Source organism: Orycteropus afer, unplaced genomic scaffold (assembly GCF_000298275.1).
Source record: "Orycteropus afer afer isolate SDZICR_OR568_19922 unplaced genomic scaffold, OryAfe1.0 scaffold00218, whole genome shotgun sequence".
In the NCBI taxonomy this organism is placed as follows: Eukaryota; Metazoa; Chordata; class Mammalia; order Tubulidentata; family Orycteropodidae; genus Orycteropus; species Orycteropus afer.
In genome coordinates, this window is record NW_006921805.1 from 4,034,747 (window position 1) to 4,050,372 (window position 15,626).

General features: G+C 35.4%; 1 protein-coding gene across 1 annotated transcript in view; it reads right to left on the reverse strand.

Annotated features, from left to right (window-relative positions):
- Window positions 1-15,626, reverse strand: part of CLASP2 (cytoplasmic linker associated protein 2) — a 323,103-nt gene that overhangs the window by 75,992 nt on the left and 231,485 nt on the right. The window contains exons 20-23 of the mRNA XM_042782017.1: window positions 12,449-12,472; window positions 10,053-10,070; window positions 7,054-7,155; window positions 335-505 (exon numbers count right to left, since the gene is read on the reverse strand). Of these exons, the coding sequence (XP_042637951.1) occupies window positions 335-505; window positions 7,054-7,155; window positions 10,053-10,070; window positions 12,449-12,472 (315 nt within the window). The remainder of the gene's footprint in view (window positions 1-334; window positions 506-7,053; window positions 7,156-10,052; window positions 10,071-12,448; window positions 12,473-15,626) is intronic.

Here is a 15,626-nt window from a genome sequence, read left to right on the forward strand (position 1 = left end):
TATATATGACAAATGTGAATACATAACAATTCTGTGCTTTAAACTGCTAGCCATATATATACATACATACATATATGTATGTGTGTGTGTATATTTTTTTTAATTGTGCTTTGGGTGAAAGTTAAAATGCTAGCTATATTTTAAGAGCCACTAGCAATCATACTTTTAAGATAAGATACCTAATTCAAATCATCACCTTTATTTCAATCAATTCTTGAATTTTTGTTTTCCTCTAACTTATCAGTGCCTAACTATATTCCAAAGCCTTCAATACTACCAAAGTATGAAATACAAAAGAAATAAAAAGTCCCAACTCACACACAGAAAATCTTACCCACTGAAAGTCTCGATGGACTAGCCTCTCTGCTACAGCCCTGGCTCCGTGGTATCTTGCTTCTCTTCTGCGCTGATGCGGAATTGACCAGGACTCTTTGAACACCGGAACTCACAGTGGAGAGGGCAGTCGTGGCCAGAACTCTTCCTGGGGACCCAGACCGGCTGCCAGCTGAACACCAAACACATGTACAATTAAGATATGAATTCTAAGAACTTGCTGAAAGAAGGATGAAAATTAAAGAGAGATCTGAAGAACTGTGATAGAATGGCAGATTCTAAGTTCAAAGGAAACAGATCAGGGAAGATTTACATAATCATAACCTAGAAGAGTATACAGTAAAACCTTTGAGAGCTAGAACTCAACAGGGCTGCTATGTTTTCCCAGGTCTCTCAAGTTTTCTGACTTTGACAGGGGTCTAGCCTTACCACTTTTCTATCAATCTCTATTAGTATAAATATTTGCGATTTCCTTCTCTGATAACAGAGATTTCCTTCAGCATTACACATGCTCCAGCTTTCTCAGGTTTTACTGTACTATATTTATATTTTCAAGGATTGAAAAATAAGTCACCTAAATTATGTTTTCAGTTTTGGGGGTTATACGATACTAAGCTTAATAAGGACAACATTATTAAAATATTCAAAATACAAATGGTATAAAAGATTTCCAAGAAACCATTTATCCGACAATATACTGCATATGGCTAAAATATTCTTACGAAAAGCTAAATTTAAAAGGAAAAAAAGTTAGTAATTCTATTAATGCTATTATTTGTGTTAAGAACATAATAATGCTAATATACTTCATGTTAAACAGTTTGCCTGGAGAACATCTTAAACGGCTATAAGAGTTAATCTATCTTACTACTACATGTATTTTTTAAATTTTCACGAAATTAAAATTTAAATGTTTGCAAAATCAGGCCAGCTGAAAAAGAAAATTGAGGAAGTTACAGGCGCTTTCAAATAGTAAAAGCCTCCTGGGTGGCCAAGTCTGGATATAGAGAGTATGTACTAAGTGTAGAGGTACTAGGACCAAAGGGGAGATGCCAAAGAAGTCAGATCCCTTTTGAACTGATGATTTTCAGTTTTGGAAGACAGAGGAGATGTGGTGATCAGGTAGACTGAGAAAAAGCTGCCTGTGAATCAATTCTGATTCCCGGTAACCCAATGTGTGTCAGCTGAACTGTGCTCCACAGTTTCCAATGGCTGATTTTTGGGAAAGGAGATGGCCAGGACTTTCTCCTAAGACATCTGTGGGTGTTCTTGAACCTCTAATCTTATGCTTAGCAGCCCAATGCATTAACCATTTGCATCACCCAGGGCCTCCTTAGAGAGGCAGAGCTGGACAGAGTATTCTCAGAGCTCCAGCCATGGAATGGAAAAAAAAAAAAAAACCAACTGAGAAGTAGACAGTTTTAAGTCAGAAGTGCACTGATTACCTTTCAAGAATGAGTTCCCTGTGAATCAAAGCATTAGATGTCTGCACTGAATGGGAAAATGGACTAAATAATTCCAAGATATAACCTAACACTAGATTCTGAGTGGTAACTTTATAGGGAGAGAGAAGAAAAACAAACTTGCACTTAAATGCATCTCCATGAAAGCTAACTTTTCCTTTTGTAACATACCTCTTTTCTCCTAACCAGAAGGGCAAGACCTTGTACATACCATGTATCCTCTTACCCAATCAGGCTTAATTTCCACAGAGGCAAGATCAAAGACTCAAATATTAAGGGAAAAAACAGGGAATGGTGATGGGGAAGAGCCCTGAGAGAGTGCTGGGAGTGGTAAGGGGTGTGACCTGGAGCAAAGTGCCTGCTCTTTTCCTAAGGGAGAGGCTGCTTTTTGGTTCCAGGCAATTTGTCCTGAAGAAGGGAGCTCTCCTCGGAAGGAAGGTTGGGCAATCTACTTCCGTAGTGATACTGCCTCGGAAACCCAAGGAGGGGTCACTATGAGATGGATGACTCATGGCACATAACGCCAACAATACCAGTCAGGTTTTGGGAGTTTTTTAAAAAATGAAAGCTTTGAAATTTCCTGAGTTTTATCATGTTGTGTAGGCCATACACTCCATGAATGGAGGCAGGCTGGATGTAGACTACTGATCTGTGACTTCTGCTACCGTTTTTTTTTTTTTGGCATAGACTTGCTGAGTACAATTTATAGTCATGTTTAATTCCTGAATTTACCAGCACACAAAATGAAATGTATCTTCCACTAGTTATGCCAATATTATAAAACAAAGCAATGTTTCTGATAAAATTAACAATTCCTATCCGAGTAGAAGGAATTCTAAATTATTGTAGGAAAATTATTCAACTGTACTTTTAAATGATGGCTCATTTGAATGTTTCATGATATTTCAGGTGAAAAACCTTTAACAGTTTTTTTTCAATTATAACTTTAAAGATATTTATAAGGCACCTATTTTCTCCATGCAGTATCTAAATGAAATATATACACCAAAACACTGAAACACTCAACATGCCACAAACTCACAATGCAAGATAAGCTGATGGATTATTTTATGAGAGAAGTTGCAACAATATAAAAAGTACACATAATGAACTGACCACATACAATATGGTATTCTGTTATAACCAACATAATTTTTTTTTTTAAGTGGGGTGTTGGTGGGAGAGAGTGGAGAATTCTTTGAAATGTGGATCTATTCAGCAGATAGGTAACATGCAGTATAGAAGCACAGTAACTGCTCCAATTACTTGAGATTTATTCAATTTATCAAAATTGTGCAAGCTCACTATATATATATTTAAATTTGTTCATGCCTTCCCCTAGAAAAAAATGGCATATTCATTCTGCTTTAATCATTACCATCTCTTCTCCAAGGCTCCTTGGGCCCCACCAACAGTGCCTACCATTCACTTTAGAATATAATTTATGCTTAGAATAATCAAGGCTCTTTCACCAGCAGAGAACCACTAAAGCTTGAAAACAACACTAATTATTTCTTCTAGGGAAACCACAGAGTAAATGAAAAAGGGCATGATGTACCTAGGGAACAGCATGTTACTAGAAAAGACTCTCATTTGCAAAACTTGAAATTAGATACCTCATTTCTCTTCCTTTGGTTAACATTTTCCAACTTTATACATTCCATGAGATACTATCAAAGCATTACTCAAACTCCTTTGCTTCTGAATGTTTATATTTGTAAAGTCAATTTAGATAATTTAAATAATCTAAGGTTTTGGTAATAATAACAAGTGAAAGAAAAAATCCTAACTGATCATTTCTGCTTCATTGTGGCTACAAAATGATGGAATATTGTATGTTAAGAATTTCTGCTGAATAGAGCCCATTCTTAAGAATGAAAATTAGTGATCAAACAATAGATGCACACATAAAGTCTATAAATTCTTACCACCAATAGTATTAGCAGATTGTGATCCTGAACAAGTGCAAAGGTAGAATTAGGGTAAGGGTTATAAATCCATGAAGAGGGAAGGAGCAGATTTAAAATGGATGGCAAATGGAAATAGAAAGCTTTAGTCAGTTCTCAGAAAACAAAAGACCCTACAGCAAAAAAGCAAACTTTAAAAAACCCCAAACCACAGATGTCTGTGATAAAAGCAGTACATTTAGTAGTTTTTGTAGCTTATAAAATAAAATCAGACATTCATTCATGTACAAAGCAGATGAAATGAAGTTGCAAAAGTAAATGTAAATTCTTCAGCTTTTCTACTGTCGATAGTCCAAACTCCAAATAATTAAATGTTTAAGTTTTTATTGTTTAAACATTTAATTTAAAACTATAGGTTAAGAACAATATCTTACAGCTGAAGAAAGATTACATTAAAAAGCTATACATTTTATCTTTCTCAAGACAGACAACAAAAAAATAAAACCAGGGTGAGGTTGGGGGACAAAATTTACGACAGGCTGAGCAGTACACAAATAGTCACTATTAACAAAAAAAGATACACTCCTTACATAAATATAAATCTGGAAGTTTCTCCATTGGGTCTGCTTTTATTTATTTCAGTTAGCCATCATAACACACCTGCTTTGATCCAAGAGATTTTTTTTCCTAAGTGGTAATATAAAACTTTGGAAAGACCACGCAAATCCTAATGAATTACTTTTCAACAAAGTGAAGGTGCAAATCCCAGTAATATTTCTGTGCAAGTATGTTGTAAAGAAACTTGTATCAAATTACATAAGGTCACAGTACCTATCACAAAAAGAATTGGGACTGGAACATAGAGTCATTCAGATAAATAAGTAAACTAACAAAAATCTCTCTGATATGATTTAAAACTTATATTGATTTTTATATTGAGAAAGTCTTCTGATCTTAAAGATCCCGAAAGTTTAAAATCCAATCACTATGCTCTCACACTTTAGTAGAGGATATGAAGTCTTCTGGATTGGGTTTAAAAGTAAAAAACCATACAAATGATTTATTATAACATGTAAGTGTATGATTTATTATCACACAGTAATGTTTTACTGAATTGTCTGTAGTTACAAGGTACCTAAAAGGGAAGTCCTTAAGTAATATTTTAAAAAAACATATAAAAGCACTCTGAACACTTTACCCTGGGTTCCACCTTAATGTTATTTTAGAAGAGAACAAGTAAAATATCTCACATACAATTTACTTTTATTCTTAAGACATTGAACATGAACAGTTTCTGATTGCTAAATTTTATTTTTCTTATGCGTTAAACTTTCTAACTTCATTATTATTTGTTTCTGTTTCCTGGATGTCATAAGAATAACAAGATAGAGAATTACACAACAGGAATACAAAATTCAATTTTCATTAGATTAGGAATAATACTGAAAAAAAATTCATCAGCTAACATACATAGTGCTTATTCTAGGCCAGAAACTATTTTAAGTTTATTAAACCTACTACATCATTTAATCCTCACAACAACCCTATGAGATAAAATACTTATTTCAGATGAGTATATAGGAGCTCTGGTAGCATAGTGCCTAAGGCACTTGACTGCTAACCAGAGGGCTGGAGGTTCCAACCCACCAGCCACTCCTCGGAAGGAAGGTTGGACAATCTACTTCCATAGCGATACTGTCTAGGAAACCCAAGGAAGGGTTGCTATGAGTCGGGTCTGACTCGGCAGCACATAACAACAACAACAACATACACAAATACAGAGTTTAAATAACCTGGAAGAGTCCAAATTCAGGCCTGACAGTATGGGTCCAGAATCTATAATCTGAATCAGTACTTCTCAAACTTATTGAGGTATAAATCATTTGGGATCTTGTTAATAGGCAGGTTCTGATTCAGTAGATCTAGGATGGAACATGAGAGTCCACATTTCTAACAAGAGCCCACATAATGGTGATGCTATTGATTTGTGGACCACATATGGAGTAGTAGCAAGGCTCTCAATTACAACAATGCACTACTAAAGATTAAGTTACTCTAAATATTACAGAAAAAATACACAAGATGAGGGCAAAATGTGATATGATCTACTCCTAATTGAGCTGGGAGAAAAGCCCTTGCCTAGAAGACACTTGATATTTTTCCTATTTACAAATAAATCCTCAATTTGCAAACCAAGTTTATCGAGTATCTGTGCTTCTGTTACAGGACTCTCATTCACTGCTCCCATGGCTATTCTGTTTGAGTAGCCACAGAAAGAATAGAATCTGCTAGGAAGCACTTGTGCAGTCACCAACCTGCCCACAAAGCCCCAGCTCTTTTCACTGATTTCAAATTAGAGGATCAGAGATCCAAGAATCAGGTAAAAGACCAGACAAAGTGAGCATCCGTAGTCTGATAAATCACCTGAACAGGGGAAGATGTTAAATCCATTTCTTTCCAAAATAGCCAAGTATGTATAATAACCTTTCACAATTACTTCCCTAGAAAAATTTCCTGTTTTTAGAGATAAATGTTCATGAAAATCTCTTGGTAAAGAAGGAATGGGAATAAACACTTTTAAATTAATAAAGCAATATATATGTCACTATTCTGGAACATGTAGAGATGAATCATTCATTTTACCTAGACCTCAAAATTGTGCTTTTTAAGAATTGTGCTTATGAGGATATCAGTTTCCAGTGAAACAGCAAAAACAGAAATTTTAAATTTAACATGAAATAACAACAGAGTTGGTCATTTCAATTTATGTTTCCTCACTATATATCTGGCAAAAATACTGACCAAAAATCAGGTAGTTTAACCTATTTCGGGAAGAGTAAGAAGAGATCATATATCTGCCCTTGTATAGCATTAATTAGATGTAGACAGATTTTGATGCCAATATATGGCAATTATTTTACCTCTAAAAAGCACAATTTTTTACATTTGCAAGTTTCTGAGTAGACTGTGGAAACCTTAATGCTGAGGATATGTGCTATTTTAAAATCTCCATGCAAAGGTTTTTTTTTAACAGCAGATGAGGTTTTTCTTTCTAAGTGGCAGATATCAATGATGCAGCCCTAATAACACATCAAAGACAAGACAACACCCACTCAAAAAAATTCCAAAACATGCACAACAACTGACCCAAAACATTGAAAAAATACCTTCATTTTTGTCAGGTGATGATGAACCTAAAGCATAGAACAAGAACTCAGTATGTGGCTAATCTTTTTTGAAATTACCTCTCTCTTTTCCACTGGTCAATCTCCCAATACAGTTAATTGATAAGCAACACACTTAATTGTACCATATTGACGAATATAAGAGAACTGATAAACAATACATACGCTGTGACTGAGACACCATTTTTGTTCGACTTCTTCCTCTGGAATCTGTCTTGGCACTTCCCATGCCAGTAAGTGGTGCTGAAAGCTTTGCTCTCACCCGGCCTGCGGAATAAAATATTTCCATAATTAGGGGGAAAATTCACTATATTTTCTAACTGGAAGTGCTTTTCAAGTATGTGCTATATTCTGTAAGAAGGTAAACCATCACACAGGTTGTATCTCCCTTAAAATTTTTAAATCCATACTATTTTTTATATGGTATACCACAAGCCTACTTTCCTTTAAGGGTAAGAATATAGTCTAACTAAAAAACTTACATTCTTACTTTGACATTAGTCCAGTAAATCAGACTTACAATTAAGATAATTACCATAGATATACTACTTGTTACTTAACTGGTAGTTCCAATTCTAAAATTTCATTTTCCATGATATTTCACTTATTCTCAAATCCAGTCTACAGTTTTAAATATAACCCTATTCTTAGAAGAAAAAAACCTAAACAACCCTCTTGACCAAAAAAGTATTTCTAAGTGAACTGCAGTAAGAGATATTACCAGGTAATATATCTCATTTTTCAATCATGTCAAAACACCAGAATGCTACAGATGAATATGGACATATCTACTGCTCTCTTCCCCCAACCAAACAATTTCATTTACAAAATGATTTGAGGAAAAACATAGCACATAAGAGTTGACACTTTTCTCAATGCATTTCTTTCTCTACCTCGCTACTGCCTGAGTTCCATCCCTCTCTCCTCTACCACGGTTCTCTATACAACACGAGGCAAAAGACATTGCACCCTATTTCTAGAGCTCTTGAACCAAAGAACATGACGTTTACCAGAGTTCTTAAGTACCGTGTCATTAAGAACAAAACAAAACAAACAAGTAACAATAGAATACAGTATCACCAGCAGGTCTATGAAGATGCCTTAGTGGTGCCGTGGCTAAAGTGCTCAGTTGTGAACCAAAAGGTCAGCTTCTAACTGAACCTACCAGCTGCTCCATGGGAGAAAGATGTAGCAGTCTGCTTCTGTAAAGATTACAGCCTTGGAAACCTTAGGGTAGCTCTACTCTGCCCTATAGGGTTGCTATGAATCGGATCAACTGGATGGCAACGTGTTTAGCAGGTACTATATAGTGCCTAAGGAGCTCTGGTAGCACAGTGCCTAAGGCACTTGACTGCTAACCAGAAGGCTGGCAGTTCAAACCCACCAGCCACTCCTTGGAAGGAAGGCTGGGCATTCCTACTTCCATAGTGATACTGCCTCGGAAACCCAAGGAGGGGTCGCTATGAGTCGGGGCCAACTCGATGGCAAATAACAACAACAACAACAACATATAGTGCCTAAGGAGCTCTGGTAGCATAGTGCCTAAGGCACTTGCCTGCTAACCAGAAGGCTGGCGGTTCAAACCCACCAGCCACTCCTCGGAAGGAAGATGGGGCAATCTACTTCCGTAGTTGATACTTTCTCGGCAACCCAAGGAGGGGTCGCTATGAGTCGGGTCCGACTCAATGGCACATAACAACAACAACAACATATAGTGCCTAAGGCATCTGACTGCTAACCAGAAGGTTGGTGGTTTAAACCCACCAGCCGCTCTGCAGAAGGAAGACAGGGCAATCTATATCCATAAAGGTTTACCACCTTAGAAACCCAGTAGGGACTGCTGTGAGTTGGAATCCACTCGACGGTGGTAAGTTTAGTTTTGGCTTTTTTTATGGTGTTCTCTAAAAACAACAGTTTCAACAGCTATCGAATCAGGACCAGCACCAAACACAATCATAAAGCATGGTTCAGAGTCTTTTTAGCTACAAGGTATGCTTTACAGCAAAAAAACAATATAGCCTAATATTAGTTAGGAAAAGATATACCGGAAGAATAAGGAAAAATTCAATATTAAGCAATGTATGATGGAAGACAGGAGGGTAAATAAAAACTGGGAATAAAACAGAAGTCTAGTTGATACCGAGTTCTAGCATTCCACCAACTTCAAGTTCCCACATGGGCCCACAGTTTAGGCCTCTTGCCCTTTTACAGACCATTTAGAGTAGCACACAATGTTCTCCTGACTAAGAGGGAAAACAGAAAGACCAAGCTATGGATTTGAAATGGAGAATTTACTCACAGTATCTGTAACAAGCAAATTTGGATATGATAAGCATTTTGATATTAAAATTCCTAAATTACATTGTCACAAATCCTGTTTTTAATAATTAATTTGATTTAAAACTTGAAATATGAAAATATTTCACGTTTCAAAGTAAAAACCAAACCAGAAAAAGTATCTACTTGTATTAAAAGAAAATGTTTTTCACTTAAAATTTAGAGAGAAAAAAAAATTGCTTCAAATCAGAGACTTTATAAGACAGCCTCAGGCAGAGTAACTATAAAGACTGAATTTTTCTACAAATTCAAAAGCAATAAATACTTATTTAAAGAAGTACACTGGCTCAGCAAAAGAAGTTCTTATGTGCACTTTGTTGTAATTTCAAATTCAAATGAAACACCTCACTTCTTAGTCACTGACTCAAAAATAAAAACACCTTTAAAGCAGACTCACTAAATGTTTTTAAATTATAATGAGATGATTATAAAACAATGGTGCATGCTCCCCCAAAGTTTAAATGAATTGGTATAAATTTAAAAATAAAAACACAAAAAGAAAGGCATTAATGTCATTAAAGAAAAAAATGAAATTATATACTAATTTAATACTAGATGTTATTAAACATACTAAGCAATTACATTTTTCAAGCATGTGATGATCCAAGATATAAAGCAAAATCAGAGGGTGAAAAATTGAGGAAAAAAAAAAAAATCCACACATAGAACTAACACAACCACACATAAAAATGTAGAAGCTACCACAGCTGGCAAATTATATAGATTTGCAAAGAAATTAGCCTATTTTAGTTTTAACATTTAATTCCTACTAATGAAATTATTAATGTAGAAGTATTTGTGTTACTAACAAAATGTATAATTCTTACCATCTTCAGATGCTGTTCCTAAATAAGAGAAATAAAACAGTAATATTTCAACAAATTCTGCCAATGTAGAAGTTAAGACCTACATCAAGATGCCCACCCAAAACTAAAATGAAAACAAACAAAAAAATACCTTTACTCTGATAGTCTTAATTTAACTTTAAAAAGGTTCATTCTGAGAAAAAAGAATTTCAAATAATTTAATGACAGGACAAGAACACATGAACACACACACACACACACAGGTTAACCTAGATCATTGAAAATGGTAAAATTCTATAGTGAATACTTTTATCTGCTGTATTTCATTCTTAACATTTGAAATGATGAAGAAAACTAAGGAAGTCAATACTCAAAAAAGATGCAACTCTAAAATTACTCTTCTTTGCAAAAAAAAAAGATTTATATAGAAATTTCCAGACCAAGAATATATTCTCTGCATTTTCAAAAGGTAGTTTATAGAAGAACTAGAAAAGCTAATTGACAAGCATGGGAAACAAATTAGTGACTAAGTCCTCATTAGCCCGTATTTTCACAGAAGCACCTATAAAATCTAAGAGCTATCAGTTGTTTATTCAACATATGCGTGCTGCTCCCTAAGATGTTAATGAAAACTAGCCAAAAAAATGATCAAATACAATTATCACTACTCACTACTACTAAAGAACAAATATATATGTATTTGTGTGTGTATATATACACACACACATACACACACACATATGGAGCGCTGGTGGTGCTGTGGGTAAGGTTATTTGGCTGCTAACCAAAAGGTCAGTGGTTCAAACCTAACAGCTGCTCCATAGGAGGAAGATGAAGCAATCTATTTGTACAAAAATTTACAGCCTTGGAAACCACACGGGGGCCACTATGAGTCAGAATCAACTTGGTGACAATGGGTTTGGTTTTTGGTTTATACACATACACCTACTCCTCACTTATCGATTATCTCATTAGATGACATTTATGACACACTTATGACAATAGTACAAAATCTACTATCTGACTATTTTGTGTAGTAATGATGTATGTCTGGCAGTAATGAATGCCAAGGTACAAAGTAAGAGGAACCCTGGCTGTGATGTTAAGTTTATGTGTCAGCTTGACTGGGCTACGATTCTCAGTGGTTTGGCAATTTTGTTACAATGTAACCTGGCACTTATGTAATGATGTAATCATCTAAAATTTGTGATCTAATGTGGTCATCCTCCATTTTCACTTAATGCCAATTTCTCCATATATTCCACTCTTTGGAACCTAATCATGTTGGGAAGTGAGGAGTGGAGATATACACACACACACACACACACACACACATATATATAAAAAACTGAGTATCAGTGACAGTAACACATCATGTAACAGAGGTGACTTCTCAAAGGCTTATCTGGAAAATGAGAATTTGTATTTTTAAAGAATTCAGAATATTATTTTAAGTAATATCTAAGGGTTTGACGTACAGAAATCACCTCTTAATGGGTTTTCATTTCATTCAATAATTTTTAAAAAATGTGTGAAATACCAGAAACACTCAGAAAAGCAGAGATTATATATAACTAATACTCATGCACCCAACCCAAGATTACCTAAACATTCTATTTCATTAAAATGGAAGCTATATTAGATCAATTTCCAAAGTTTACATAATAATTGTCAGAAAAACATAATTCTTTATTTTTCTAGGCTCCTTAAAAGATATGTTATTCTCACACCATGATTTACAGATTCAGTATCTTATGGGTAAGTTCTCAAAGAAAGCACAAGTTCCTAGAGAACATTATGTATCACATGAAGTGAGGGGCAAACACAGGTAACATAATGTTCATTATCAGACAAAAATATCACACAGTTGTTACTGAACCAAGCAAATACAGATAAATTGTAATCATTTTAATTAAAAAGGTAAAGCTTAAAGTAAATTCAGTTTTGATTCCATGGTAGTTTAAAAAGACAGCATCTGCAACTTGCATTGCATTTTCATAAATAACCGTATGAATGTGTGAAATATGTCATTTTATCTCTCTGTAGCAGTTAGTAAACTGAAGGGTGGACTCAAACGATGTATGAGAGTCCTTTCCATTCTTCCGAATCTAATATTTTAGAGAAAGACTTAAGAAACAGAACACTCAGAAGCATACTGCTAACAATTTCAGTAAAAATGTTCAAGATGTTTTATTTAACTTACAACAAACAGTAATAACCTAGTATTTAAATGGAAAGGGTTGGATATGTTCAACTCAAAATCTAATCGAAGAACTATGCTGTCATTTTCACATTAGGACTGCTGATAAGTAAGTAGTATATTTGCTAGAAATTAAGAGAAGAATGAACAAATATATTACACAGAATCCAGAGTCATAAAAATCTCTAGTAACAGAATTAGGAAAGGAAGTTCTTACCATCCATCTTGTCAGAAGTATCCTCTTTGATGAAAGAGCAAGCAAAGAACAGAGGAAAACTTAGTATATTAGAATAAATAATCTTAAAATCCCTAGAATTTTTTTTTTTTTTTTAAAGAAGACAGAATTCATAGCACAGGCATACATATCAAATTTGTTTTCAACTAGATCATACTAGAAGATTAAACAAGATGAGGTTCCTTTGTGAGATAAAAACTACAGCTAATGTTCTAAATTAGAGAATTGAAAAAAACCAAACAAACCACCAATGATACTAAGTCAGATTTTCACCAGCCCAGAGAAGGAAAAATCAGTGAAGCCCACGTCCCAACCTTGTACCCTTGCCATCATCACAAAGTTCCCTTGTGTCAGTCTGGTGACTTTTCCCCCAATCCAACAGTCACCTTGCCTGGCTTCTTCTTTTCCTCTCTCACCTATCATATACCCCCAAATTCTCACCTGAGCTGTCTCATTATTATCCTGTCTACTGTCTTCCCTCCATTCCTACTCTCCTCTTAGAACTTTCAGCCTCTATAAAACCTCAAATCTGGATAAATCTAATAACTCACTTTCTCTACTCCACTACTTGAGGTGTTCTTGAGGTACCTGAAGCAGCTCTGGTAGCACAGTGCCTAAAGCATTTGACTGCTAACCAGAAGGTTGGCAGTTCAAACCCACCAGCCACTCCACGGAACGAAGGCTGGGCAATCTACTCCCATAAAGATTTACCACTTCAGAAACCCAAAGGAGGTCGCTGAGTAGGAATCGACTTGATGGCAATGCGTTTGGTTTTAGTTTTTGAGTTACCTGAGGTGTTAAGTGGGCTTCCCTGGACAGAAACTCTGTGCACATGTTGATGTATTTAGTTGTTGAAAGATTATGGTCTGTGTAGTCTCTATCCTCACTTATGAGAGGAAAACTTTTGGAAACCTGAACCCAGACTCCTCTAGACTCCATTTAGGGAAGTCTTTCCCCCTGCCGGTCATGCTGTGTATCGTTTGCTGTAATAAATTTCAGCTGTGAATGGAACAGTCTGAGTTCTGTGAGACCCTCTAACAAGTCCTCAAAGGTGTGGGTAGTTGTAGATGCCTGAAACAGTACCCCACCTCTTATGACCCTCACCAGCTATGATAAACCTCAATCACCTCTCACAGAAACCCTGTTTTCTTTCAGCACATGACCCTGATTTCTTGTGTAGGAAGAAGCAACAACTTCCCATCAATACTGTTCTTTCTGCTTCTCACCTACTTATCTGAGTCTCTCTATTTCTTCATTTCCTTCCCTTCTGTCTCAGTGAAACAGATCTCTTCCATATCTCAGCTATGGTCTATAGATCCCATTCCTCATGCCATCCAACTGTGGCATGAATGATCTCCCCAGCATTGCACCTCCAATTTTTCCTTCTGACTCTCCCACCATAGCATACAAATATATGGTTCTGATCTTAAAAAGCAAAATGTTTCCTAACCTTAGCCTTCAACAGGGAGTTCCTGACTTACAATGGGGTTCTGTTTCTATTCCATTGTAAGTTGGTTCTTATGCAAGTCGAATATCTCATTTTTTTTAAAGTTTTCATTTTATTGCCTTTTATTATCAATATCTTTATAAATTCATTTTTTATTTCTCATTAAGGGTTGGAACCATTACATATAAACTCACAGATACTATGGCATCAGTAAATTATGCACTGCCACACTGTATAAAGTACATATCACTAACAAAGAAATGTACACAAAAACAGACGGCCATAGTGTGGTTGTAACTCGAATACATCTTAAGTTGGGGACTATCCTCCACTGGGACTTCCTATGGGCTCTTTCACCCCTTTCCCAGCACAGGAGTTAATTTATACTCAGATTCCTCTTCCCATTTCTTCCTTAATCAATTGAAATCTAACTTCTGTCCATATGATACCATAGAAACTATTTATTTTCTAGGTTTCTTAAAAGAGATGTTATTCTCACACATTCATCCAAATAACTTTGTTTTCCCACAGCAATTCCAAACAAACAGTTTGTGGAACCACAACTTTATAAACCCAGTTGTTAAGAATATTCATAAATATTCATATACATATTAAGGTTTCCTTAACACAAATCTGTGACTGTGTCCCATCACACCAAGATTCCTTTTCAGGCTAATGATAAAAGACAAACTTCAAAACACTATGCTATCTCTGCTGACAAAAGATTTAGCACATTAGGGGAAAAAAAAAAAAAGGGGGTATCTGCTATAAGGAATGTACTAAGTTTAGTATTAATGAGGAGGTAACAGTCAGACAATTATCTAAAGACTTCCCAATCTAATGTCTAGCACAGATCTGTTTCCCAAGTTTTGTAACAGTACATCCCAACTGCCTCCTGAACACTTCCAGTTTGATGTTTCAGAGGAACTTAAAACATAGAAAACTCACTCCATTCTTAGGTACTCTTCTCTTTCCCATAAACTACCAACAGACTGAAAGATCCTTTAAGTATGGAAGCATACACCACTGGATCCCCTAGTAGGGTACCTGGAAAAAACTAAGTACAATGTTTCTATCTAGTTGCTTTATGTTTTTGTCCAACTTTTTAGTCATCTGGAATGCATTTTTATACGGCATGAAGCATTATTCTAACTTGATGTTGTACCAAAGAGTAAATCAAATGGTTAAACACCATTACTGAGGAATCTATCCTTTCTCATGGTTCTGAATGCAGCTCTGCCAACTTTATCATGTACCACATTTATACCTAAAATCTCCACACTTCCTATTCTGTTGATTTATCCTTTGGTACAAAATTAAGTTAGAATAATGCTTCATGCCATCTAAAACTGCATTCCAGATGACTTCTTCCTTCAATACCACGAGTTCTTGATCATATGCCATCTCTTGAAATGGATGAACATCAACCAATTCTTTTTGGTACAGTGACTCTGTATATTCCTTCCTTCTTCTTTTGATGTTTCCTGCATCATTCAATATACTGCCCATAGAATCTTCCAATATTGCAACTTGAGGCTTAAATCTTTTCTTCAGTTCTTTCAGCTTGAAAAATGCTGAGTGTGTTCTTTTCTTTTGCTTTTCTAACTCCTGGTCTTTGCACATCTCATTATAATAATCGACTTTGTCTTCTTGAGCTGCTCTTTGAAATCTTCTGTTCAGCTCTTTTTCTTGTCATTTCTTCCATTTGCTTTA